General features: G+C 42.2%; 1 protein-coding gene across 9 annotated transcripts in view; it reads right to left on the reverse strand.

The window, feature by feature from the left end:
- The window catches only part of RBFOX2 (RNA binding fox-1 homolog 2), a 257,476-nt gene that overhangs the window by 16,950 nt on the left and 213,347 nt on the right, over positions 1-27,179 (reverse strand). For 4 of the 9 annotated variants that reach the window (XM_073325006.2, XM_073324986.2, XM_073325062.2 and 1 more), the window contains 7 exons: positions 24,050-24,103; positions 13,704-13,796; positions 10,975-11,035; positions 8,531-8,584; positions 8,316-8,408; positions 7,070-7,202; positions 1,436-1,475 (listed from right to left, as the gene is read on the reverse strand). In XM_073325006.2, coding sequence (XP_073181107.2) covers positions 1,436-1,475; positions 7,070-7,202; positions 8,316-8,408; positions 8,531-8,584; positions 10,975-11,035; positions 13,704-13,796; positions 24,050-24,103 — 528 coding nt within the window. Of the gene's footprint in view, positions 1-853; positions 940-1,435; positions 1,476-7,069; positions 7,203-8,315; positions 8,409-8,530; positions 8,585-10,974; positions 11,036-13,703; positions 13,797-24,049; positions 24,104-27,179 lie in introns of all 9 variants that reach the window. The other 5 variants (XM_073325036.2, XM_073325025.2, XM_073325015.2 and 2 more) reach the window with 5 other exon arrangements.

Below are 27,179 nucleotides of genomic sequence, written 5' to 3' on the forward strand. Positions count from 1 at the left end.
TGGAACACTTGACCAGGCAGGTCAGTTCCTAGGTGAGCATATGTGCAAGAGCACATGTGAATCAGGAAATGCATGTGTGTGCGCAGGCATGTACATGTGAGAGCATGTGTGAGAGTGTTTATTTGCAGACAGGCAAAGTATATACATAACACTAAGTTCCTCAGTGTTTAGATAGAATGTTTTCTAACGGTTGGGTTGGGAAAAGTGTCTTTACAAGGTCTGAAGCTCCATATAGACCAGAGAAGCCCAAAGGCAACCCTATCCATTACCCAGGAACCAACCTCTAGATGTATATCTTTGGATGTTCGGGGCACCATCTCCTAAGCAGTATGGAAACCAAGTTCAGCTATTCTGGCAACTCTACCCACAAACAAGACAAAATTCTTGGTAACTCCAAAGATACATCTCCACCTATTGAAGGAAGAGCTTTGCTGGAGCCCGACAGTTTGAGCAGGATGAAGGTGGGGACAATGAATGTAAAGTTCTTTGGTCTGGAGAGCACATTCCTATAGTGTGATTGTTATAATGGAACTTTCCATCCAAAGGAAAACTGCTCTCCTTACCTACCAATAAGAACAACCCCCCCGCCACTCCCCCCATGGTGTAGGAACACCACCCTCAATCAGTTCAAACATCAGTGCGCTAAGAATTCTGGATACAGATATGCTGCTGAAGTCACATGATAGGGCAAAGCCTTTTGCGGTGCTTGAGAAATTTACCAGGAAGCAGGAGGCTGCTGATTCTTCCATCTAAACATCCTCACATATACGTGCTCTACAACTCCCCTGGGGAGAAGAAAGAGAACCCTTATTCTATTTAGGTACCATTTCAACTAGTAAAATGAGATGCCAACCTTCACTCCAGTATCTCAGACTCCATTTTTAATCAGCCCCACGTCTTCTCCAGAGGAGTGACATCCACATCCCAATGGTACACGAGCTTTTGTAAACACAGAGCTCAGTTAGCTTAGTGCATGGTGCACAAATCAAGCCTGAAAGGGCCCCAAGAGGGGAGAAGAAGGGGGAGGGGAGAGGGAAAGGGAACATCTGAGGCTAAACCAGTCCTGTTATTTTTATATCCAAATTATGCAAATGAGAGAAGTATTGAGAGAAATTTTAATTTGCTAATCATCTCTCAGGTTGATTAGTAGCAGTGTGCATGTGGGGAGAGGACACCCAGTAAACTGACCCTGGCAATGATCAGGAAACCCATAGGCTTAGGTCTTGCACCCAGGGGCAAGCGCAGTGACAGAGAAGCATGCTTGCATTCTTAAATATATAATATATATATCCACAAGGAAGAAGAAAATCAAAGTAAATGATATTTAAAAAAAAAACAACAAATCAAACCAACCAAATAAACAAACAACAAGAAGAACAAAAAAGGCTGGCTTGTTGAAGGTTGGGGATGAGAAGGCTCCGGTGTGTGTACTTACATAGAGGTCAGCACCGTAAAATCCGTCCTGGTAAACCACACTGCAGAAAATCCACACAAAAACAAAAAAACAAAAACAAAAACAAAAAGAACAGAAAACACATTCCGGTTATTGAGGACGGCAGCATGCACATGCATTTTACACAGGCAGGTGATGTATGAATCCACAACCTGGGCTTTCTGGCAGGAGCGAATCAGCAAGAGAATGTGTGTGCGCACGTACCCATGCGGCCCCATGTCATCCTCCATGGCATGCAGGCGGGGAGGGTGGGGGGATGGGACAGTATGCATAGGGTGGGAGGGAAACAGCCTTCATATTGTATAATAAAAATAGACTCAGAAAGACCTGATGCCCTGAAGAGGAGAAACATGGGTTTAGGAGCCTCCACCCTGGTTATGATCCTGGAATTACTTTAGTTACTCCCTAAACACATGGAAAGACTGGCTTCATGGAGTGGGTTTCACATGGACTAAAGAAGCCCTTTAGAAGCAGTCCCACAAGGGCTAGAATCCACCTAAGTCAGAAGCACATTGGAGAAAGCTGTGTATAATTCTGTATGTTAAGTTTTACAGGGCTGCATGACTGTTTCTGATATCCATACATCACCTGTTTTTACCCTGCACATTAGACATGCGATAAGATTTGGCTGATCACACAAGCATGCAAAGTATTATTATTCAGCATCTTAAAGAACCGATGCAACACCTCAGGAAAACAAGTCAATCAATTCTGATCAAAGTAAACACAGAGAAATATAATTCAAAAGAAAAAACCAACAATACCCACAATGCATTGCTTTCACAAGCAGAGATAATGAGCTAAAAAGGTTAAGTGATTGGTCCAAGGTTCAAGAATTGAAAGGTGCAGTGGGATCATCCCTGATAGTAACGACACATTCCACAGCAGAGAGGAGCAACTGGAAGGATGGAGTGGTGCTCTCTTTGCTTTATTGGTAACTATTAGTTTCTCTCAGAACTTCAAGCCGCAAAAATGTCAGACCAGGGTCTGTGGTTCCCAAAGAGCCACTCTTACCAGAATATTTGGCAGTGTAAGGTTGTAATGTAGCTTGCTTTGGGGATGAAAATTGGGGAAGGACAAGGAAGGAAAAAAGGTATTCTCCAGGCCGCCCCGCCGCCCCCTCCACTCCTTGATATAAACACACGCTTTCATATTATACAACTTTCTCCTGTTTTGTCCTCTGGACAGTTCAGTCCTAAGCCACCCACACTTTAAAAAGCATTATCTCCACCATCTTTGAGACTGATGGGGGCATGTGTATAACTTACCAATAGCATTACCACAAGCTAGAAAGAGGTAGGGAACATTAGCTGTAATTTTTTTCATAGTATCAGCTGGAGTGTAAAATGCTGCCAAAATCCTGACACCCTGATTAAAACACCCATCTATTGTAAAGTAGAGAGAGAGGGGTCAGGATATCTTGCAAGCAGACTGTAAGTTATCATTAAAAATAATGGAGCAGTGTTAGCTACAAGTGAAGTCTTTTGGTAAAATTTTGTCTCCTCCAAGACAGGTGCAATCCATTCCCCATGGACAGAGTTGCATTGGTCTCTAAGTGCACTAGATGTGGAGATGAAGAGACAAGATGATATACCTCAGCAGGAAGAAGTGGGTCATATGGTGTTTGTAGGAACCAAACTCTAAAACCACAAAAGTTTGGTTTCTGGGGCTGTGACTTAAATTGTTAGATTTTCTGTTGTCAAATGTGTTTTATTAAGCAGGTCCCCACTCCTGCATGAAGGATAAACACTTGACAGAGACAGTGATTGTTTTATGAATAGGTTACCATTTTAGTAAAAATATTTTGGAGTTCATAGGAATTGCCATACTGGATTATATCAATGGTCCATCTAGTCTAGGATCTTGTCACTGACAGTTGCCAGCACTGGCTGCTTCAGAAAAAGGTACAAGAATCCATGTTGTGGGATAACTTGTCACTAGAGAAAGTTCTCCTCCGTAATCCCTAATAAATTGAGATTGGTTTATAACCTGAAGTTTGAGGGTTTAAATCCCTTCCAAAACTCTTGGTATTTTTTTCCTCCCTTCTTAGTATTTACTATAACAACTCTGGTTATTGAGGCTAAAAACTTAGCAAGATTCGAAAAGGGACTGGACATTTATATAGCTAACAAAAATATCCAGATTTATTAATTCATTAATGCAAACAAATTTTTGAAGAGATATTCATATATTTTAAGGCCGGATGGTCCACTATGTTTATCTACTCTGACTTCCTGCATTACACATACCACAGAATTTCACCAAGTGGTTTCTGCTTCAAGCCTATAACTTCCATTTGAGTCATAGCATATCTTTTAGAAAGACTTCCACTTCTACCTGCACCATCACTTCTTTGGTCAGGAGCACAAAGGACGATACTACGCATGTGCAGGTCAACCGACACTGCTTGGAAAAACTTGCAGATTCAGCCGCATAGTGCACGTGCGTACCCACATGTGGAATACACATTGGGCCCAGCATAGAAGATGGAGACTCCGTCACATTCCTAGGTAAATTATTCCAGTGGTTAATTATCTGCACTCCCTCCCGCCCCCACCCCCCAAAAAAAGTGCCTTATTTCTAGTTTGGATTTGTCTAGTTTCAGCTTCCAGACACTGGATCTTGTTATGCCTTTGTCTGCTGATATTAAAGAGCCCTGTACTATCATAAATTATTTCTCCACATAGGTACTAATAGGCTGTGATCAAGTCACTTCTTAACCTTCTTTCTGTTAACCTAAACAGATTGAGCTTTTTTAGTAAGATGTGTTTTTCAATTCTTGTAGCAGCTTTTTTCTGGGCCCCCTCTAATTTCCCAACATTCTTTTAAAGGCATGGCCACTAGATAGGGACATGGTATACCAATAATGGTCTTACTACCATTTTATACAAAGGTCTAATATCACCTCCCTACTACTTCTCAATATTCTTGTGCTTGTACACTCAAGGATTCCATTTGCTCTCTTAGTCCCTACGTTATACAGTGAGTTCATGTTCAGTTGGTTATCCATTATGACCCCTAAATGTTTTTCTGGTTCACAGCCTTCCAAGATGTAGGATGGGGAACTGTATGTGTAACCTGTTTCTAGTCCCTACATGTATGACCTGCAATTAGCAGTATTAAAATGCATGTTCATGCAAATTTTATTAAACCTTATGCTTCAGGTCTTAAACCAAATCTGTAATTACTAGGGATTAGGAGGTTTCTTGCCCCTTCCTCTGAAGCATCTGGATCTGACTACTATCAGAGACAGGATACTGGGATAAATGGCCCTTGATCGTGATTCAGTCTGGCAATTCCTATTCTTGTTATCTGTATAAATGTCTTACCTTTTTGAATCCTGCTAAGCTCTACGCCTGAATGATATCTTGTGGCAATTATTTCCACAAAATAATTGTGTTTTGTGAAAAAGTATTTTCTACTATCAGTTTTGAATTTTCCACCTTTCAATTTTATTGAATGTCCTCTTCCTAAGTATCCATTTTATTTTAGTTACTCAAGGCTTGGTTCTTGGTTTCATGGTCTCATCTTTCCATTAAAAGGGTAGGGGGAAGTAACTGATGCATGATTTGGTGCCAGGAATGTATGCATGACACTAAGCATTCACGGTCAAAAGTGGCCTGATGTAACTTCAGTTGTAATACTGTTTCTCTCCTACTGTTTTTTACAACATAAACTGCTCCACATTTTAAACTCTACAACGAGGAACCACCTTCCTCTGTAAGACATGCAATGTTGGAGACCCAGTCTGTGAAAACAACAAATGTATTAATTGAAACCTCATGTTTGTGTCTAGCACAATTCAGGATCATTTGAGAGTGCAGCTTGTTTACTGCTGTCTTCCAGTTGTTTGCTGGACAATTCACTGCACATGAAGACACATGAGATCAATCTGTGGTGTCAGACAAACTGAATGAATTGCAAGTACATACAGTCATGAGATATTATTTAGAAGGGATGGTCACTGGTGCATGGCCTGTATTCCAAATGTAAATAACTCCTTTGTACAAAGATCGGGTTGGACTTAACCAGTCAGTCATAAGTGCAGAAAAGCTATAAGGAGTGTTCTCCCAGTGTACCACTGATGACAGCCTCTTGCTAGGAATGCTCCAGCCGTTACTATCAGGGATAAAGAATAAAAGTCCTTCCTAAAACAGGATAAAAGTCCTTCTAGACAGTAGCACTTAGCTCAGTTTTGCTTGTGTGCTTCACTCTGGAGCACTTCCTGATAAAACAGGACTGGGTCATTATTACAGTAACAAAGATGGACAGAGGTTGTAGGTCAGAGGCCAGGGTTAGAGAACATAGGATATAAACTTGTAATGGCAATGGAAAGAGACGGATCTGTGTAAGAGGGATGATCATCTGAAAACTCAGTGAAAAGAACACCATTGTGAACCCCCATGTGCTCAGGCAACAGGTTCCCCACCCCAGGTCACTGGACGTACTAAGTCCAAAATATTTATTTGCATAATGTAGGATGCAAAGCCATTCAAATTATTGCTATATGTTATTGCTGTAGGGTCGATGGATGTCTAGCCACTCCAACTCGCTTCATTGAGCTCTATTTTAAATGCCAGATTGGACTCTGCAAAGAATGGGCACAGTAACCCCCATCTTAATCTATTACACAAGGTCCCCCACGCTGATCAGTGCATCCAAGGGCAAGGTCCAAATGTACTGTGGTATTAGGAGACTTATGGTCTATGCTCTCCCCCTCCAGAGCTGACCTAATGAGGAGAAATGGGAGTTAGTGTCCAACTTTCTTGCTCTCTGGGAGGATTCTCTCTCACTCAGATTCCCTCTGTGAAAATGTGAGGATGTTGCCTTGAGAACCGGGCAAACAGGCTATAGGGGTAAGTGATGTGAATGAGGCATCCTCAGATTCAAACCACCCAAATAAATCCAGCAATTTACACCTTTCAAACAGAATAATTTGTTGCTACGGAATTCATTCCACTACACAACTAATGAAAATCAGATGGTGAAGGATGCTAGATCACACATCCATCAGTACTTTATACCATTCTTATTATTTGAAGCATACTGCCGTTTCATTTTCCCTATACTCCCTCTCTCCCCACCTTAATTTAAATGGACTTGATTGATCTTTGTTTTAAACCTTTTTAAACTGTCTCCAACAAAGAAAGCAAATCCATTGTGGGTAACTGGCTCTCCTGTGCCCTACTCCCAGATGGGGAGGCATGAAGGTAGCGGATAATACTCCCCAATCCTGGATAACAAAATACAAAGGAGTGAAGAAAACAGAACCTGCCTCACTCCACAGACTTGAGACCCTTTCTTTGTCCTTTTTCATAGTGTCAATGCTAGATGAATTCCACATGGACAAACTGCTAATGCATAAGAGAAGGAACCTGCTGGTACCTTACGCAGTTGCCATTAGTTACTAGTGTGTCAGGATACTGAAATGAAGTGTAAAGTATCTAACACAAAAGATTTTAGATCTGCCTTTTTTTGGTGTCATTGGGTGCAGAATACTCTGGTGTTGGTGCATCCTGACTCTCACCATCCAACAGAGCTCTGATTTTTATCCTTGGCCAATCAGCTGTCTCTCAACATGGTGTAGATCACACTGTTTTGGTGTCCAGTGCTTACCCTGGGTAGGCAGGGATGGCCGTGGGGGGTACTGCTCGGACTGCACCGTATACTGTCCGTCCTCGGCCCCTCAGGTGTGCTCCCCGGAACGCAGCTGCTGTGGTGGCTGCAGTTGGGTAGGGGAAGCCTGGAACTGTAAAGACAGATAAGGAGAAAGATGAGAGGGATCAGAACTCCTGCCCAATTCAAAACTATCTGTTTTGAACAAAAATAATACAATAGGCTCCAGAGTTATGGGATGTTCCGCATCTGTCCGGCAAAGGGGCATACTTACAGCCCCATAGAAAGAATGTACCTCCTGCTACATCACGACCCAGAAGGAGAGGGGGGCTGCAGAGTGGCCTGGCATGCAAGGGGTTAATGTTGTGTCATGCCTTGCTCATTGCAAACGTGGTACAATTTCCCTCCACCCCCATTTTTGACACTGCCATGCAGTCTGGTTAGAAAGAGCCCGAGAAGCACAGAGAGTTGCTACCAATATAGCAGGCGACTCTTCTACATTTGGATGTGGCTCTTTGAAATAATTCAGCATGAGCCCCTTAAATCAGTCAGTTGTCCTCTTCCCTTCCCCCCTTTGCCATCCCCTCCCTCCCCATGTTCAATTTAAAGCCAGAAAGACAGGATAACCCCCATGTAAGGCAGCAGAAATTCCCCATTAAGTGCCAGTTTACCAAGAGCCCATCATCTTCTAGCAAATGTGACCAGTAACCGGTTCCATGTGTATTGGGCCCTGTTTTATTACACTTCATGCTGGAGTAAACTGGCTTCGGGGCAAATTAGGTCAGAATCTCGGAGGCAGCTACAAACAATGCAATAACAGATACCCAGAAGGAGCCAGTCGCAAGGCACAAATTCAACCCAAGGTGCTTCCAGGCGCATGCCCTAGGGGGCTTGCAGTCGACTCACAGTTTAGCAGCTTGTATAATATGTACTTTGGGGATTTGTCTGTTTGGTTTCTTTGGTTTTGAAGTACAAGCAGTGGCACTCTCTTCACACTCCCCTCCCTCCTGCTCTGCACCTTCCTTATCATTTCAGAAGCCCCTGTCAAAAGCAAGCATGGAAATGCACTGCAAGATGAAACGGTCATGGCCACTGCCCAGCGTGGGGGCTCTGGCTGGTGGCAAATCTGTCCCCAACAAAACCCATCCTTTCAAGTATATATCATACAGGCTGGAGAGAAGAGGGCTAACAGATCATTGTTTACTCAAGCACAGTAACAATACAGGGGCCAATTGGGGCTACTTACTGATTAAAGGAATGTAAGTGTTAATACCCCCCCTTCCTGACAGGGGCACTGCGGCGTCATTGCCCAGCGAGACATCTGCTTGAAAGCTGGATGCTAATTTAGTTTTAAAAAGAATAAAAAATGTAAAAAGGTTATAAAGAAACAGCAGACTGTGAACACAAACAAACACCACTGCAGTTAAATGGCAGAAATGGAAGTGTCTACTTAAGTTCTACCTGCGTATAACTCGGGGCCGTACACTGCTCCAACCACAGGGCTCAATTTCCAACCTGAAAGAGCAAAGATGGCAATGAGTGCTGAAGTCCATACCAGGAAAAACAGTGGAAAGGGTGTGGGAAGAAAATGAGCCTTGCATGTGAAACTCAGCTTTAGGCACTTCTCCCATTACTGCTTCCACCGAGGTCCCTGTGCTTTTGAACAGAGGCAAACTACCTTTCCTAATGCCAGTGTCCAGATATAGACCGTTATATGGGAGGTATAAGCAGAACACTAGCTGATCCACTGCATAGTAACCTCTGGTCTAAGCTATAAGAAACAAAACTGAGCAGAAAGCCAACTGCCTTATACATATATTCACTACAATCCCCATAGTTGGCCCACAAGACGCGTTCTCTCTGTGAATCTTCCTGTCAGTTCTTATTATTCTATATGTTCATTGGGAATCTTGAAGATTCTAACTATGTCTAAACCACTGGCTCAATCGGTGATCTCAGGCAAGTCACTTTACATCCCAATGTCTCAAATACACTAGCTATGATATTTACTGGAGTGTCACTAAAGACAGCATGGCAATTGAATGGCGATTTCCCAGGTAACAATCACACAGAATATGTTGCACAAAAGTATTTCAAACAAACAAGTTTGTTCATTCCACATTTTCTCTTCTCAGTTTTATTTATATTTTGCTGCTTTCTCCATGTTGCATCCCCCAGATGCAATCTTTCCCAGAGAATCATTTAATATAATCTGTACAATGGGCAAGTATTGAAAATCATCAACACAAATACACAAGAGAGCAATGGTTAAATAAGCTAATAATGAACCCGGTGAAAAGCCTGCCATTGTAGAATGGACATGAACTGAGGCACTTTTCCCAAGTGAGCAGAGCTGGAAAACCTGTTTGTCTCCACCCATACAAACCAAAAAGGGAAGAGAACTGGGATTAGGGTGGGCCCTTTAAAATGATCAGGTCTGATTTCCACAGAAAAGTCTTTACTTTTCAGGGCAGGCCTCATCTATTTACTTAGTTATCATGCAGGTTTTACTAATAAATATCACATATCCTTCCTCCACAGGAGTCCTAACTTACCACACTTTAACTACTCAGCCCCATCTTTGAGGTCTTACAAATCACCTTTCTGGTGTGATTTGATCACAGCCCACCAATGTCACTACTTAATATGCTGGGGTGTAATGCTGAATGATGTAATGCACACCCTCTTTGCAGCACTGGGCGTATTACCTGTGCACTGCCAACTTTGTGAGCAAGAGATTAAGATGATGGGTGCTAAGATAAGAACCTGGATAGACAGACATGGATTTTAATTCCCAAACCTAGTCTCTCTCACATGGCAGTGAAAAGCACTAACTAGTACACTCATAAACTGCCCAAATACCATACACCTTTACATTATTTTAACGTAGACTTTATGGGTTGACAAACCAAAAGGATGCTCTTGCCAGTCACCCTGGTCTACATGTCATTACCATGTAACCCTATACATTCTCTGTCCCTATTCACTGAGTAACACAGCACAACCACTTTGCACTTCCATAGTGACTTCCCACCACAGGATTTCAAAGCTCTTTACAAACATTTATTGAGCCTCACCACACTTGGGAAACTGACACAACACAAATTAAGTGACTTGCCCAAGGGTACATAGTAAATCTGTAGACGAGGCAAGAATAGGACCCAGATCTTCTGATTTCCAATCTTCTGTTTTAACCACCAACCCATGCTCTCTCACTATCTACTGTATGTTTAACTTGAAACTGCACAGAAGCTGTTTGGGAACCTTTTCAGTGCAACTGGGGACCATTCACTATGTTCCAGGACAACTTTGTGTACCTCAGTCTGTCCCAGGACAACTTTGTAAACTCCACATTTAATTTCACTGGGGGGTGAGATTTAAAATATACAGCTTCCAGTATAATGGTGCTCAGTTCTCATAACACAACATGTGCACTGTATAATAAGAATACTGCTGTTTCTATACTATGCTACATAGAGTTGCTGCAGAGAGATTGGTAGACAACAGACCCAAGACTTCTAATCAAGACAGAGTTCTTCACTCCACAAAACAGCTGAGTCATTCCTTATTCAAGTTCCTTGGAAAACTGTTGACAATAGGCAAGTTCTGTGAAAGACAAACTGTTTGGTGCCCCAGCTTTCCTGGCTGCAAGGAGAGAGTTATATTTACAGCTAAAAGTAAGGCCCAGATTATTTTAAAAATGAGCTCCTAAAGGTGGGCTCCTAAATCCACAATTAAGCATCTAAATAAGTGACCTGAGTTTCAAAGGTGCTGAGCAGCCAGAGATCCCACTGTAGTCAAGGAACAATGAGACCTTGTAATAAGGTCTTGAATTTGAGGCTGTAGAGTTTGTCATCACACCTGAAACCTTTCAGGTTAGGATTAGCGCAAACATTCTCTCTTACCATTTGCATATGGCGTGACCATCTTCTTATTGGTCATCACTCGCGCTGTTGCATTATTCACCTAAAAGTAAGAAAGGGGCGGGGGAGGAGAGGGAAGGAAGCACAAGACGTTAGGGAAAATTATAACTTCCTCTCCAATATCACATACCCTATACATCTTTGAGCAAAGAAATCAAACAGCTACTTTTATAAAAATGTAAGATAATTTAAATTACTATTAGAAGTTGTCATTTAATTGTAAACGTTACAGCTAATTGTGGCACTTTATGCATTTAAACAAAAGGCCAACGAGAGTAAAGTTGGGATTCTCAGACATCCTGCCACCATTAAAGCACACTGGGTATCTGCAGCTCACCAGTTGGATGGGCAAAAATCTAATCTCAGTCCCACTGGAGTGGTAAGGATGGTGATCTCTGCAGCTGAGGCAGAGGACAAACAAAGCAGGTGATGAATAAACTAGCTTCTTTTAGAAGCCCACCATTAAATGTGCTAGACCACAATCATCATAGACAAACAGGTCTTCACGAAGAAGAGTAATCTGGATTCCAGTTGTCTTGGATTTAATCTGTCTAGGCCAAGAGAGACTTTTGGAATCCTATGAGACATTGGCCTTCAACCTAGTTTCAAGATGCCCTTGGGTTACTACTTTGTTTATCTCTGATTTTAAAATTCTCACAAAAACCTCCTAAAATAAAATGCAGGGGTGTAGATGGGTCTCCTGGTTTCACTATACCCTCCACCCTCTTTACAGAGCTCCGTATAGTTCCAAGCATTCTGAGTGCTACAGCAAGTGGGTGTTACAGCAGAGGTGGTGCTGCTAAAGAAAGAATGGATGGGGTTTGAAAGCCAAGTTACTGCAGCCCTGTGTCAGACACAGCCTCAGAGTTCTTGCAAGGAGGGTGAAGCTTCTTAGCAGGAATCAATGATCTGTCAAAATCTCAGGCCAGAATGGAACTGAGAGGCCAGAGGAATGAAAGAAGCCTGCCTTAAGGAACCCTTTGGAATTTATGGAGTGGTGAGCCTGTGCAGGCGAGGGGAGCCTGGAACCACATTTACTCTAGTTTTGGCCCAAAAACAATATAAACATTACACATTTAAAAAAGAAAGAATGGGAAACAACAATGATGAGACTGAGAGCATGCAGTTAAACACACACAGATAAAAGAAAGGGGAAAAAAAACAATTGACTGGGGGGGGAAGGGAGGAGAAGAGAGGGTCTCACAGACAATCATTAAGATGGAGCCAGTGCCTGAAATCAGCTGCTACAGCAAAGTGCAACACAAGCACTTAAAGGAAAAATTGCCAGAACCAATCAGAAACCACCAGTCAGCAAAGAGAGACCAACAGCTGCATTTAACCGAGTAAAGAAATAAACTGGGGAGGGAGGGCATGTGGTGGAGGGGCGCGTAGAGAGAGAAAGAGAGAACAAACAATCACAGCTACAAATAGGTCTGGGAAAGACAGAGCAAGAGAAAGAAGGGGCAGGAGAGAAAGAGGAGGGGATGGGTGCATTAATAAAACCAGCCAAACTGGAGTTCAGTAACTCTGAGTAAGATGTGCAAGGGGAAATCACCATGAAGTCAGTAATCAAACAGCTCAGACTGCTACAAAACGATACGTACATCCAAAGTCCAGGCGGCATTACTCAACAGCATTGAAAATAAAAGAGGGGAAAAGGGAAAGGAGGCAGGTGGGGACAACAAGTCAAATCACATTTTGTAGTGTTAATGTGAGATGGCAGATGGATTTTTTTCTTTCTTATTTAATTTTGTTTTTGTAACTTTAAGAAAAAATTTAAAAATACAAGCTTCTTCTCCAGTGCTTTTGTTTCACTTACCGCCAACTCGTACCATCGCCAGCATTGTGTATAGTTACCATGGAAAGAGTGAGTCAAGTGAAGGGCCCTAAACGCTAAACCATCGAAAAGGGAAATAAAAAAAACAAAAACAAAAAAAAAAGCAAAATATGCAGACATCTTACTCAAAACGGCGGCTTTTATGTTTAATATTTTTTAATATTTAGTACTTTTTTGTTGTTGTTGTTGTTGTAAAGAAAGAGGGAGAAGGGGAAGGGGCCAGTTAGCCTTCAACAAGGTGGAACAGAAAATTGGTGAGCACCATGCAATGGCCCCATATGTAGCTACTTTGGCCAGCCACTTAACCCTTCTATTGAGAGCTCTCCTTACAGGAAGTTTTAAGAGTTAACTTTAATTGACTGCAGACAGATCAAGAAGGCAGCAATAGCAGCCCAATTAGTGCCTCTTCCCCTCTACCCTGCCCTCAACATCAGCTCACACTCATATGAAGGAGAACTGGCCTCTGAGGAAAAAGGATACTTGCTGGCCCCCTGCTTTATTGTCAGACACAGAGTTAGAAATCAGACAGTACTTTTTTAGTTACTTTTGTTCAGGCCTGATAACAAACAGGAAATCGGAGCCTCACAAACTGAAGCAAAGGAAAATCAAGACAGCAGAAGGGCAAAAATTTGGAGTGGGTGGGAAACAAACTTAAAAAAAAAAGAAAGAAAAAGAAAAATACTCAAAATCAAAGATTTTTTTGGGAGGGGATGTCACTTTTGTACACTTCAGTGCAGTGGGGTGAAGGACACAGAGACACAAACACACGCACACACAAGACAGGGATCCAAATGTGAAATAAGTGAGGCAAGACACAAAAAAGAAATAAAAAGAATAAATATAAAGAAGAAATTGAATTACTGAAGACATGCACCTCGATTTTACGGCCCTCTACCACGGTGCCGTGTAATTTCTCCCTGGCCCTGTCTGCATCAGCACTATTCTCGAAAGTTACGAACCCGAATCCCTGCATGCAGCGGGAGAAGGGGGGAAAACATGCACATCGTTATATATTGAAATACTGATCTCTAGGTAAATAGAGAAAAAATATCACAGTATGAAATTGACATCAGCACAACTCAGCAATACTCTCCTAGAGTCACATAGTTGGTTCATGCATGTTTCATAAATAAAAGAAATTCAATTCAATAAAATAAAGGAATTTTAATCAGAATATTAAATAATAATAATAATAAATAATAATAATAATAATGAAAAGAAAATGTAAAAGCAATTGAGGCCAGACCAAAAAAGAAGTACAAAGTTACTCGAGACAAATTTTCTTAAAGGTAAATCCTAGGCCCTACTCTATTCTGATGTAGAGAAGCTGGTGAAGCCCAAGCTGGACATTTCATGCCATTGCCAATTAATGCCTGTGATACTTTGTGGACCTTTATTTGGTATTGAAAGGCACCTGCTAGTTTCAACAGTCTCTTGCAAGAGAGAGGTGTGGGTTGAGTTAAGGATTGGGCACCAGGAATTCCTGTGTTCTGATCCTGGCTCCTACATTGACACCACTGTAGCTATGGGCAAGTCACCCTCTCTGCTTCACTTTTCTCATCCGTAAAATTGGTACAATAATATTTACCTACCTCAGATAATTGTTGTGAGGATTAGATGTTTGTAAAGCCCAGTGTAAGGTCTCCAGGGCAGAGATCATGTCTACCTCTATGCCTGTACAGTGTCTAGGACAGGCCCCTAATGCTAACTCAGACTTCTAGGCAGTACCAAAATATAAACATGTAAAGCACTATATATTATTGTCAGAAAAAAACAGTGTAAAATTTTCCCTCTGTGACTGCCATATCAAATCTATATAGCATAATAAGTATGAACGAGATTTCTATGTGCATTAATGTCATAGGCCAAGACAGGATTTAGCTGACATCCCCTATCTAACAGCTGCTTCCCTCCTAACTTATTTACATACCTAGACTACTATTTTAACAATTCCTACTTCAAAGGGGTATCCCGGTTTCTTCTCAACTGTATGTAGAGACAAGTGGGACCACTAGGTGGGCTTGAACGCTGAAGCTGGAGAAGAATGGTTTTACATTGGCCTGTTGGCAGGGGCACCGGAACAATTTATATAGTGGGGGTGCTGAGGGTCACTGAACCAAACTGTAAACTCTGTAGATGATGGAAACCACTTCAAGCCAGCACCTATGCCTATTAGGGTAACTATGGTGGCCCAAGGGCTATTATAACATCTCCTTACATGCAAAGCCCTTGGTCTACTTAGCCCAGGCCACCCTGAACACACATACAGAATCTCTTTCCTAAGAAGTCTCCACTCATTCAACCATAAAACAGTACAATGTACGACATCACACTGAATCCTATGGGGATGAACTGCACTGTCACATGGATGGACTAACTTGACTAAATGAACTAGGAATTTAACTAGCAGCAAATGATACATTCTAACAGACAGCTCTGATGATTTGGACATTTTTAATATAAAAGTCTAGTGGTCAGGGACCAAGGTGAAAATTTCACCTCAGATGGCTTTTAAGATCTTTTATGAACAGGAGAGGGGTACATAGTTTCTGTGGCTTGGTATAAAATGAACACCAGTTGTGCACAGACAGTAATCTGTGCTGGAACCACCCTGGGGAGCAGGGAGAACAAAGCTTGTGTTTGATTTAATGGAAAAAATTATATTAAATAGAGACCCAGGTAATGTGAGTGATGTAAGACTATGTCTCTGCAGGGAAAAGGCATCTCGGCTCTGCAGCCCCCTTCCTCAACACACGGGCTGAAGTGGAGTAGCAGCATCTTGATTTCTAAACAGGCTTAATGGCAAGAGGCTAGTGGGCCATCATTTTACAAGAGCTTTTTAAGGTTTTATAATGAGAACCTTCTAAGGTTTGAGCTATTTGCCATTCCAGTAGCCTTGTGCATAGTAGCCCTTATCCTTCACAACTGGATTTCCAGTACATTTGTAAAGCAGGGTTTTTTTGGCAGTGTTGGTTGTTTTTTTGTTTTAAGATCAAGAAAAAAAAATCATAGTTAATGATTAAATTGTTACGCTAGCTTCTGTAAGAGAATCTCATGTCTCCTCTTACCCCAGGAATCTAAACTTCCAGCCAATTACATTTTCCTGGTTACTAAAAAAATAACAAACTATATGACTAACAAGTGTCTCCCCTTTCAAAGCAGTTTGAAAGTGTGTTGCTGAAATGAGTCAAATTTAGACCACATGGGGGGCAGAATCAGGGATGACAAATTAGTCTGAATTGATAAAACCCTCTTGAACCTTGGCTCAGACATGCTGGAGCTGAGCTGGCTGCCAAGAGAGGCTAGACCATAGGTTGCCTTTAAAGGCAACTTGTGAAGGTGGGAAAGTTATGGTTGTGCCCCTCTTTGCTCCTTTATGGTGTATAAAGGCAGCCTGAAAATTTGTTGTAAAAAAGTTAAAAATAAAAACTTGCTTTTTCATTAAAAACATCTGTAATTATCTGTCCTGGAGTTTATGAAGAGAAGAGAATTGAAGAAATTATGACATCATAAATTACATAAAACTGAGCAACAGGGAAAAGGGATTTTTATGGCTTGTCTATACACAAACTGGAACCAAAATAACTACACTGGTTTTACTTCTAGACAGTGTAAATCTGCATGGGGACTCTTATTTTGGAATAAGAGTTCCCTATTTCAAATGAACTTAAGTAAAAACAAATTTGAAACCAACAACTAATATCAAACTGGGGCACTCATTCTAAAATGAATGCCCACAAACAGACTTGCACCAAAATAACCAAAGGTATGAATTAAAACGGATTTAGTTATTTTGGTTCCAGTTTATGTACAGACAAGCCCTCAGACTGTATCCCTCTGTTGACACCTATTTAATTCCAATACCCAATTAACTCTTTGGAGTATGGATGGTGTTAAAGATTCAACACCTATGCACCCTCCATTAAACTGTGAGACCACATGAAGCACATCTGAGCCTTTCAACTAGTACTCCAGAGGCAACTTCTGTTGGTCCAATAAAAAATATTATCTCGCCCACCTTGTCTCTCTAATACCCTGGGACCAACACAGCTACAACAACACTGCCTACAACTACTAGTCCAGTAAAACTAGACCAGACGTACCTGACATTACTACTATTTCTAAGGTTTAAAAAAAAAAAAAAACTTGCAGAATTTTTATTTTCTTCATTTGTTTTAAAAATTTCCATGTGGGAGAAAAAAAAAGCACAAAACTGATTTTTAAAAATCCTTTTTAAAAAAGGTGACCTACAAAAGAATGGAGATTAGTTTGTACCTAAATGCATTTATAACAGTCTTCTTTTTCCCTCCCTGGTAATTTCTGCTCACACACAAGACTGTCTGCTTTACAAAACAATACTTGTTTCAAGCAAAAAATATTTGCTAACCTGGATCCACAATGGGCAAAGGCTCTCCTTACCTCAGAAGGCAGAGGGCCAGATCTAGGGAGGATACAGGGCTGGGTCAAGAGAGATCTAGGGTTTTCTAAATATTACAAGCAGACTAAGTTTAATAGGACTGTTATGGCTTTCCACCCCAAAGTCAACCTTGCCAGTAGCTCAACCACCAGTAGGAAATAAGATCAAGCTTAGACAGTACTGGGTACCCCCAAAGAAACCTCTCTGCAACATTTGAGCAATCTGCAGCCCAACAGTATCCCTCTCTTTTTCCCCAAAGGCTTGTTTGAGGGCCCTGAAGAGACCGAGTAACTGTCACCCTTTTAGTCTGGCCTCAGATTCTGCAATAAATAACAAGCAACAGGATGAGCGGTGTAAAAAATAGATAGGTAGAGATATATAGTCTTTGAATGTTTCCATCTCTGAAGAATGAGAAAGAAAATTTACCATGTGACCGTAAAGGGAGAAATCAAAAGCAGACGGTTCTCCTGGGTGTGGCCAGAACACAGAAATTAAAACAAAACAAAAAATAAAACAACAAAAAACAGAAAATAAAAACCAAAGGAAACTAAACCAGTCCCTTGAAATCCATGCATTGTTAACTCTTTGTTTTCCACTGTGCTTAGAACATTCACCTGAGCAGCAGTAATTTTGTCTTGTGTTGCTAGAACACAAAGCCTCTGAAGGGCATTTCCTTAATTTGCTGCTACATTCAAAAATTAATTTTTACCAAAAATAAGTTGTTTTTCTGAAAATAAACCCTCTTTATAGATACAGTCAAGACACAGAAGCATAGAGACATGGCCAGGAAAGTCCAGCAGTATGGGCTGTCTGCTTCCAAGGCTTTAGGAAAGATTAGGGGACCTTTCACCTTCCTCCATAATCCACCTGAGATGAGTGATTGGAATGCACCAACAGCAACAGAGCAGGAGATTCAGAAACAAGCACACACTGTTTAAAGAGTGTACGCACATTCCCCAAACCCTGCAGGAGGAGAACGGTAGAACTTCTGGTCAGTAAGGAAAATCAAACTAAGGGCTTGTCTACAAGCAGAATTGCACTTAGGTGTGATTTTAAATGGATTTAGTTAAACCAGTACACAAATGGCTGTGTGAACTCTCTTATTTTGTTTTACGCCAGACTTTGCTCAGTTTCTCTCAAACTGATTATGAATTGGTTTAAACTAAGCTGAAATTAGTTACTGGTAAGCAGAAATAAAAGTGTGCACACCAAGGTTTGTCCGGGTTCAAGACTGTGCGTGGACAAGGCCTAAAATTGTAGCTAGACAACTAGGGGGAAAGATCTTGGCTACATCTCTTTCATTCTAAGTAATTACTAAGGACCTTGCTGACAAAAGAAAGTGGCAATGATTTAACTTGTCTGTTTTTAAACCAATTTAGTTCAATCAATGCAAACCTGTGTGGACACACTTATTTCAGTTTAGTAAGAAAATAATAATGCACTATGTCTACGCTGGCACTTGGTCGATGAAACCTTTGTCAGTCAGAAAAAAACACACCCCTGACTGACAAAGGTTTCACCGACAAAAGCGCTGTGTGGACAGCACTATGTTGGTGAGAGACGCTCTCCCACCGACATCACTACCACCATTTGTTAGGGGTGGTTTAATTATGCAAGCAGGAGAGCTCTCTCCTGACAGCATAGAGCAGCTACACAGGAGACCTTACAGTGGCGCAGCTGTAGCAGTACTGCTGTGAGGTCTGCAGTGTAGACATAGCCTTAGTGACTTATTTTGATTTAGTTTAAATTGACTTAAACCAACATAAGAGTGTCCACACACCTTTTGCACTGGTTTAACTAAATGGGTTTAAAATTACAGCTTTAGTTAAATGGGTGCAACTTTCTTGTTTAGGCAAGCCCTAAGCTAGTGTGCAAAAACATTTTTAAAAAACAGGAGTGTGCTTTCTGCAACTATGCTGGGCTATATAAGTTGTATGAACAGCGTGAGATTCTCCTACCCCCGCCCCCAGCTTTCAAGGGCATAGCAAGCAGTAGGGATGGGTGTCTGCTCTACCAGTGTTTTGAAGCTGTTCCTTGTCTTTTATCATAAGGGTGAAATAGCCTCCACTTGGGCTGCTGATGCTGACAGACCAATTCTGAGCCTGGAGTATGGGCAATATTATGATTTTGAATATATGAATTCTGGTGTGGTGCTTCAAGAGGTAAGGAGCTTGATTTTCTTTTCTTAGTTTGTTTTGTAGGTGCACTAATTGTTTCTTCACTTGGGTTTCCCTCTTAAGATTCAGGGCTTGGATGTGGTCCAGTAAAAGGTCTGAAGAGGTGATGTCACCCATCCTCACCTCTAGCAGTGAGGCTCCAGGAGATGTGTTTCAGTCCTTGGGGAAAGAAGAGGTGATGACCGGGTGCTGGAGCAGTGTGTGAAAGTAAGAGGATTTACTTGGGGATAACAGAGGAAATGAGAGAGAGATTTGCACATGAGTGTCCTTTAAGTAATCATCCCTTTTTGGTTTCTCTGGTTTAGATCTCAGGAATGTAGGAGATGCTGTTGCTGCAACAGAGACTGCCATGGCAACCCTCAGTACTGGAAGTCCATAAAAGGTGGGTGGATGTATCAGTGTGCCTGCTAACTACCTCTGCCTGTTTTCTGCATGAATTGCCATAGGCCAGAACAAAATTTACAGAACGTGTATAATATTTTACAAAATGTTAAAATGAAACATACAACTACATGGGGGCTTGAGTGGTGCTGAGCAGAGCCCAGTGTGAATTAAATCGCTCTGTGAACCAGAACCCTGTAATCGAATACTTGGCCAGTAGCCTAGGTCACCATAGTAGTAGTGTGCACTAAGGACAGCTAGCAGCTAAAAGTGGAACTCTATAGATGTGATCAATGTGTATTTCTCCAACAAGCCACAATCCCTTTTGGGGTTAAGCCCCATTGGATTTGCTCCTGTGGATACTACCTTCTCTCCCATAAGAAGTTCAGAACACTCTTCAGGACACAGGGCTAACTCCTTTTTGATGGGTCTGCGTTTCCCTCATAAAAGGCAGCGGGGGACAACATCATTTACATAATTCTAAAATCAATGGCATGTGAGATCTGTACTAAAACTGAACATTTTACTATTTTTTGTAAATGATTCCCTCATCAGCCAATCAGCAGCCAGGATTCCTCGTTCAGAAGCAGTCTTATTTTGTTATCATCATGTGCACAGCTCTGAATGCTGCATCTTGAATGGCTGATGAAGAGAAAAGCACTAAGTTTCCTTCTGGTGTAATGTTCCGTTATAACTTTTGGGAACAGGAAATGGGGGGAGCAAGTCTCAATTAAAATTCTATGGTTAAACTAATATGCAGATGGCATTAACTCTGCAAACACACACAGCTGTTCAGCTGGTATACTAATGTTGGGACATCTACTAGAAGAGGTGCCTCCTCCAACAGGTGGAGCATCGTATACCCTCACCTACTCTGGATATATTCTATTCTTGGTTCACTAAAATGCATGGTGAATTGGGGATGGGAGTGTTGTACCATTTACATGAACTAGAACTTTAATGGTAAACTGTGGGGAAACAAAAACAAACAGCTAGTTTCCTTGGGAACAAAAAAATCCCATTTAAGGGAAATCTGAAGTCATTCTGTTTGGCAAGCTGAAAACCACAAGAAAACCAAGAGGCCTTATGACAGGTTTCAAAGTAGCAGCCATGTTAGTCTGTATCCGCAAAAAGAAAAGGAGTACTTGTGGCACCTTAGAGACTAAATAAATAAATAAATCTGTTAGTCTCTAAGGTGCCACAAGAGGCCTTATAACATTCATTTATGCTTTCGAATGCGTACCAGCACAGCATCAGTGTAAAGACCACCAGAGGCAACAGTGTCATTTTATATAGTCCCAATCAGAGGAGCACTCAGATTAGTTTGGAATCCAAATCATGTGACTAGAGGAAACCACCAGGTGACTTGGAACTAATTCATCCCACCCCACACTTCAGAAAGTCAACAATGCAATTTTTTAAGATAAGTAACACAATCCAGTTGTTGTGCTGTAACTGTATTGTTCAGGACTCAGTGTTATTTCTCAGGTGTTCAGGGGCCACAATCACTTGCCCTGTTGAGTACAATTCCTCTCAAAATGTATAAAAAGATCACCCATCTAAGTGAATTAATGATGCAGAAAGAAAAGTTATCAGTTCATCTCAGGTGGATCCAAAAGGAAGGATATAAGTTGCTCATTTTCTCAAATCCCTACATTTACCAATCTTGGAGCAATTTCTGGCAGAGACCTCTGCCATCATTAGACAGGGACAAGAGCTGCTCAGACCATGGAAGAGTTTCCCATCACACACTGGGTGCGGGCAAAACCAGGGATATTTGGGATTTACCTTTATACCTTAAATATTTACCAAACACACATACAAGCTACACCCTTTAGGAACTCTGGGAAGGGGAGGGGAGCACTGAGAACACAGCACAAGGCAGGCAGCAGGAGCATCTGCTTTCAGATTCCCAAGAGAGAGGAGGAGGAGAAGAGAGAGGTTTCATATAATTAGATTACAAAGGAAACCACAGGGCAGGAGAAATGCATTCAGATTTTTAATTTATTTCAAATTTTATTTGGGGGGGGGGGAGACCCAAGAGTGAGTAAGGGACCTCCAGAAAGATCCATTTCCTTTGCTTCACCATCAGGTCACCAAATTGTTGTTTTTACATTATAGCGTGAATACCAGGTGGTTCGTGCAGCTATACCCACTCAGTAACACTTGGGCTTCCCATTTTCACACTAAGTAGGAATAAGTTTGGCATTTTTAAAAAACAGTAATAATTACTTTGGGTAGAGCAGGATGCAAACTCTCATGAACAAATATTCTTTGGGTGTATTCTGGGTCCCATCTCTGAAACAGCAAGCATCAGTTTTGCAACTACTCATTGCTATGAAGTTGACAAACAGCAATAGGAAACTGGATATCCAGAATATTATGTCTTTGGGTTGTTTTCATTTTTAAAATATTTACTAAGAATCCAGGGCAAAATTCTGCAAAAAACTCTTCAGCAAAACATGGGTTTTGTTTTAACTGAAAATCAGAAGCCTTGGGCTCATTTATCTTCTTGCACAGCTAGTGTTCATAATCAGAATTCAAGGATTCACAGAAAATCCCCCATGTTAATATTGTTGAAATGGGAAAGGGCAGGTGTGGGTGTTTAATACAGGGCTGGTGGAGGAGATGGGGTGTGTATGGAGGTGGAAAGGCATATAGAACTGTAAAGCACAAATACTGTGGGGGAAGAGGTATATAGCTCCACAGTTTTTTTGACAGGTCAGTTGAGGGGGTTTTTTTGGTTTTCTTTTTAAAGAGATTACATTCAGAAAAAGCAGAGATTTTGCTAAAGGCTGTTCACAACACCCAAGAGAAATGACTAAAATCAAGGATAATTCACAGACAGCTCTGGCCTACAAACAGAAGAACTGTGCAGAGCAGAATAAATATTTACAGATTCAGCCATAGCTGAATGTTTCTGGTAAAAGCATGTAGGGTTTACTGTATCTATAAAGAGAAAGAAAACTCCCAAACTAAACTATCCAGAAACCTATTTACCTAGACTGGATTATAAAACACACAGAATGGGCAAAAATGGGTGGAGTGATGCGCTGTTGGGAGTGGGGAGTGAATCTTGGTTCTTTTAGATATAAAACAACCCCTTGCCTGGATTCCAGAGAATACATGGAGAGATTAAGGAATTTTAAAATGCAATTTAGGGAACACAGGTGAGAATTTGTAGAGAACCTTGTATATCAGTATATTGCTGAAGGAGCAGTGAGGCCGCATAGTGCTGTGAACTTCAAACCCAAGGGAAAGGCAGGATTTAAAAATATGAACTGCTTAGCTGGCTTGCATCTCCAAAATCTCATGTGAGAGAGGAAATTTTCATTTTTAATTGAAAATGGGAATCGTAGCACTGATTAAGTCAAGCATAGTATAGACATGCACTGTGCAAGCTTCCCCCACAGAGCTCTGCCAATGCACCTTGATCCTGACCTGCAACACTCCCTGCTATTCCAGTGCTGGACCTCCTGGGCAGAGAGAGAATCACATCAATTTGTCATTGTGATGATCTTGGTTATGAGATGAGACCCAACTGCCAGTTAGGACAAAGAGCCCTGAAATTCACTACATTTGACCTGAGCAGCATTTGAAGCCTGGACTCCAGAGAGGTAAATTGGCATCAATGCTGAACAAAACCTCCCTTTTGATGCATCTTAAAGGTGAAAATAGTTGCGCAAATAGAAATTCAATGGGGAAGGGTTCATATTGGGGGAAATTGTGGGTACTTAATTTAAGCATTAGATGTCTCTGTCAAGAAAGGTCAGTATTTCTCACAACAGCCTATTAAGTTTTCAAAGGCGAGGAAAAAATTCCTTGCATATGTGAGATATTCCAGTTACTCTCAATAAGCACTTTTTTATGTAATAAAAACCATTTTATGGATATCAATACATAACACGTAGTGTCATCTTGTCTTGCCTTCCCCAGAGAACACCACATTGCTCTGCAGTGAAGAGGGTTCAAATGACTCCCTCCTTCCTCACAGGGTTGGGGAACCTGATCTCTCATTATAGAGAGGAATGTTTGGGAGCATTTGGATGTGCTGCCCAGAATTGGCCATGCTCAGATTCTGGAGTTAGAAGAAGCAGGAGAGAGTCCCAGAAATAGCTTCTCCATTTCCCCCCATCATACCAGGTCCTCCTGATCTCCGCAGAGCATGTTATTTGGCCAATGAACTGCCTATTTCTCTGTGCAAGCAAAACAACAAGAGAAACTGGATATAGAAACAGGACTTACCTTGGAGCCACGTTCATTAAAGATTATTTCTACATCAAGGATTTTGCCGAACTGCTGCAGAGAGACAAGAGAAGAAAGATTTATTCCTTGCTAGCCACTTTCCCCCTCTCTATTTTTGTCCTCTTTACACATGAAAGAAGGGAGATGGGAATCCTTCCATTTCTGACTCAGAAGTGAGAGCACTAAATCCCAGGGACAACCCTAGGGCTGCCCCAATTCTCTGGGGCCCTCAGACTCTCTCTCGGTCACAGGCCCATTGGTTTCTCTTGACTTTTTTCTTCTCTCAGACTGTATTTCCATAACAGTTTTATGGTCTTGTCCTCACTCATATTTTCAACAATCTCCCTCCTCTCCCATTCTACTGTTTCCCCTCAGGACTAGCAACACCTCCCAAATGTAGTCACATCTTGCCATCTGCCTCCTCCTGAAAGGGCTGCGACAAAGAGAAAGTGAATTGTAATCCTACTTCTCTGAAGAGGATAATCACACAGGACTCCTATACTTGGGAATCATCTCCCTGCATAAGACAGACAGGAACTTCCCTAAACTCTTAGCTATTTTCAGGTTTGGCAACCATAAAATGTTCAATAGTCATGAGTAAGACTGTAGAAAATAATGAGCTTGAAATTTTTTTAAAAGATTAAATCATGTTTTTAACTCCCCCGCCCACCCTCGAGGCATGTGTGAGAGACCATCAGTGTTGCTAACGCTCGCACATTTATCACGATTTTGACCCCTGCGGCAGGAACCCTCTCCAGAGGGCTCACCTGAGATCAGGGCGGTGCTGTACAAATTCACTTGCTAACTAGTACAAATGATAACGATAAGTGCAATGTGGGAGTTGGAACTGGGATGCACTAAATTATATTTACACACTCTCTGATTACTTCCAGGGGAAAGGCACTGTAGCTCATTAGCAAAGCCCTAAGGCATCCAGTCCTCCAGAAATACTAATGTTACACTTCTAGAATGAGGCTTGCTTTCTGAAAAGTTTATTAAATCAATATCTGACCTCCCAGGAACATACAAAGGCTGGGTCTTCCACTGTGTGGATACAGGCAATATCTCTTACACAATGCTCTCAAACACACACGACAGTAAAAGTGCTCTCCCCATCTCGTCCTTTAAGGGACAGCTCAAATCAACCAAAATACAAACACCAAAAATGCAATAAAAACAAACAAACATCCAAACTCACTTCTGAATATAATGTTTTGGCATATTAAGTAATTCTCACAATTACAGTCATTCCAGGGTCCTTACATAACTATATATTGTATTGAAAAATTCTCCTGAATAACCATTACATTCCAAAAATGTCAAAAAAAGTTACTGTTGCAAAATCAGTCACTCAAAAGTTAGGAAATGCCAGAACTAAGTTGGCCTGTATAACTTTAATTCAGCCCCCTTGTGCATATACATTATGATTCAGTCTAATTATGTGATCTTTTACTGTTTTTTCCACAGGACCCTTGCCTCATTCAACCTGGTAGTTAATGAGGCTGTTGTCTATATGACCCATCTCATTTGTTGCAGAGTTAGAAGGTATCTAGTGAATTTTCTTGGTACCCAATTTGAGAGACCTGGGGACAGATTTGCAGAAGTGTTGAGAACTCACAAGAGCAAGAGAAGGTGATTGGAGCTGTGCTTTGAACATATAAAGTGATGTAAAAATGCCAGGTACCCTTAAAAATCAGGCCTTAGGTGTCTCAACTTGTGCACACGAAATTAGTGGACATTTCTGACAATTTTAGACCTCTCTCTCTGTGTGCCAGTTTCCCATCTGTAAAATGGGGATGATAACACAACTTCACTCTACAAGGGTGTTGTGAAGATAAATTCATTAATGTTTGTGAAACACATAGATAGCGTGGTGAATTCACAATAGGAATGGGCATGAGGAAATTAATTTTGTATTCACTGCAAAGTTTGGGTGTGTGTTAAATAAGGCTTGGGCTATACACTGAAGGAGGAAGACAAAAATATTTAACAACTCCCCATACATTGGGCAATGTCCACCATTTTGAGCACTGAATAAGGCAGGGGTGCTTTGGAAAAATGTGTAATTAATTAGGGTTGCCAACTTTCTAGTCTCACAAAACAGAACACCCTAGCCCTAACCCTTTTCCGAGGCCCCGCCCCCACACACTACATTCCCCCTCCCTCAGTGTCTCGCTCTCCCCCACCCTCACCCACTTTCACTGGACTGGGGCAGGGGGTTGGGGTGCAGGAGGGGGTGAGGGCTCTAACTGGGGGTGCAGGCTCCAAGGTGGGGGCTCTGGGTGGGGGCAGGGACTTGGGGTGCGGGAGGGGGTGCAGGCTCTGGGGTAGGACTGGAGATGAGAAGTTTGGGGTGCAGGAGGGGGCTCCAGGCTGGGGGGTGAGGCCAAGAGAGCTGGAGTGCAATAGAGCTAGAGTATGGGATGGGGCTGCGGGTCGAAGCAGAGGGTTGGGGTGTAGGAAGGGGTGAGGACTCTGGGGCGGGGCCGTGGATGAGGGGTTCAGGGTGTGGGAGGGGGCTCTGGGCTGGGGTAGGGGGGCGGGGTGAGGACTCTGGACTGGGGTGCAGGAGGGGCCTCCGGGTTTAGGGGGTCTCAGGGGCTGGGGCGTTGGCTTACCTCCAGCGGCTCCCAGACAGCGGCACAGCGGGGGGGCGAGGGGCGCTAAGGCAGGCTACCAGCCTGCCCTGTCACTGTGCTGTGCGACCCCCAGAAGCAGCCAGCAGGTCCAGCTCCTAGGCGGAGGGGCCAGGAGACTCCACGCGCAGCTCTCACCCGCAGGCACTGCGCCCCCCAGCTCCCATTGGCCAGGAACCAACAGTGCTCGGGGCAGAGGCAGCACATGGAGCCCCATGCCCACCACCTAGGAGCCGGCTCTACTGGCCAGTTCTGGGGCACAGCGTGGTGACAGCCAGGATAGATAGGGACTAGCCTGCTCTCGCGCTGCAGCACCTCTGACCAGATTTTTAACGGCCCGGTCAGCAGTGTTGACCGGAGCTGCCAGGGTCCCTTTTCAACCAGGTGTTTCAGTCGAACACCCTATAATTAATCAGGAGAAAGATGAGATATATGCTTTGCCAGAGGGTTTCACAGCTATTTATTGATGGCATAGAAATGTAGTGACTCAGGTA

The sequence above is a fragment of the Lepidochelys kempii genome, chromosome 1, assembly GCF_965140285.1.
Source record: "Lepidochelys kempii isolate rLepKem1 chromosome 1, rLepKem1.hap1, whole genome shotgun sequence".
Lineage (NCBI taxonomy): Eukaryota > Metazoa > Chordata > Testudines > Cheloniidae > Lepidochelys > Lepidochelys kempii.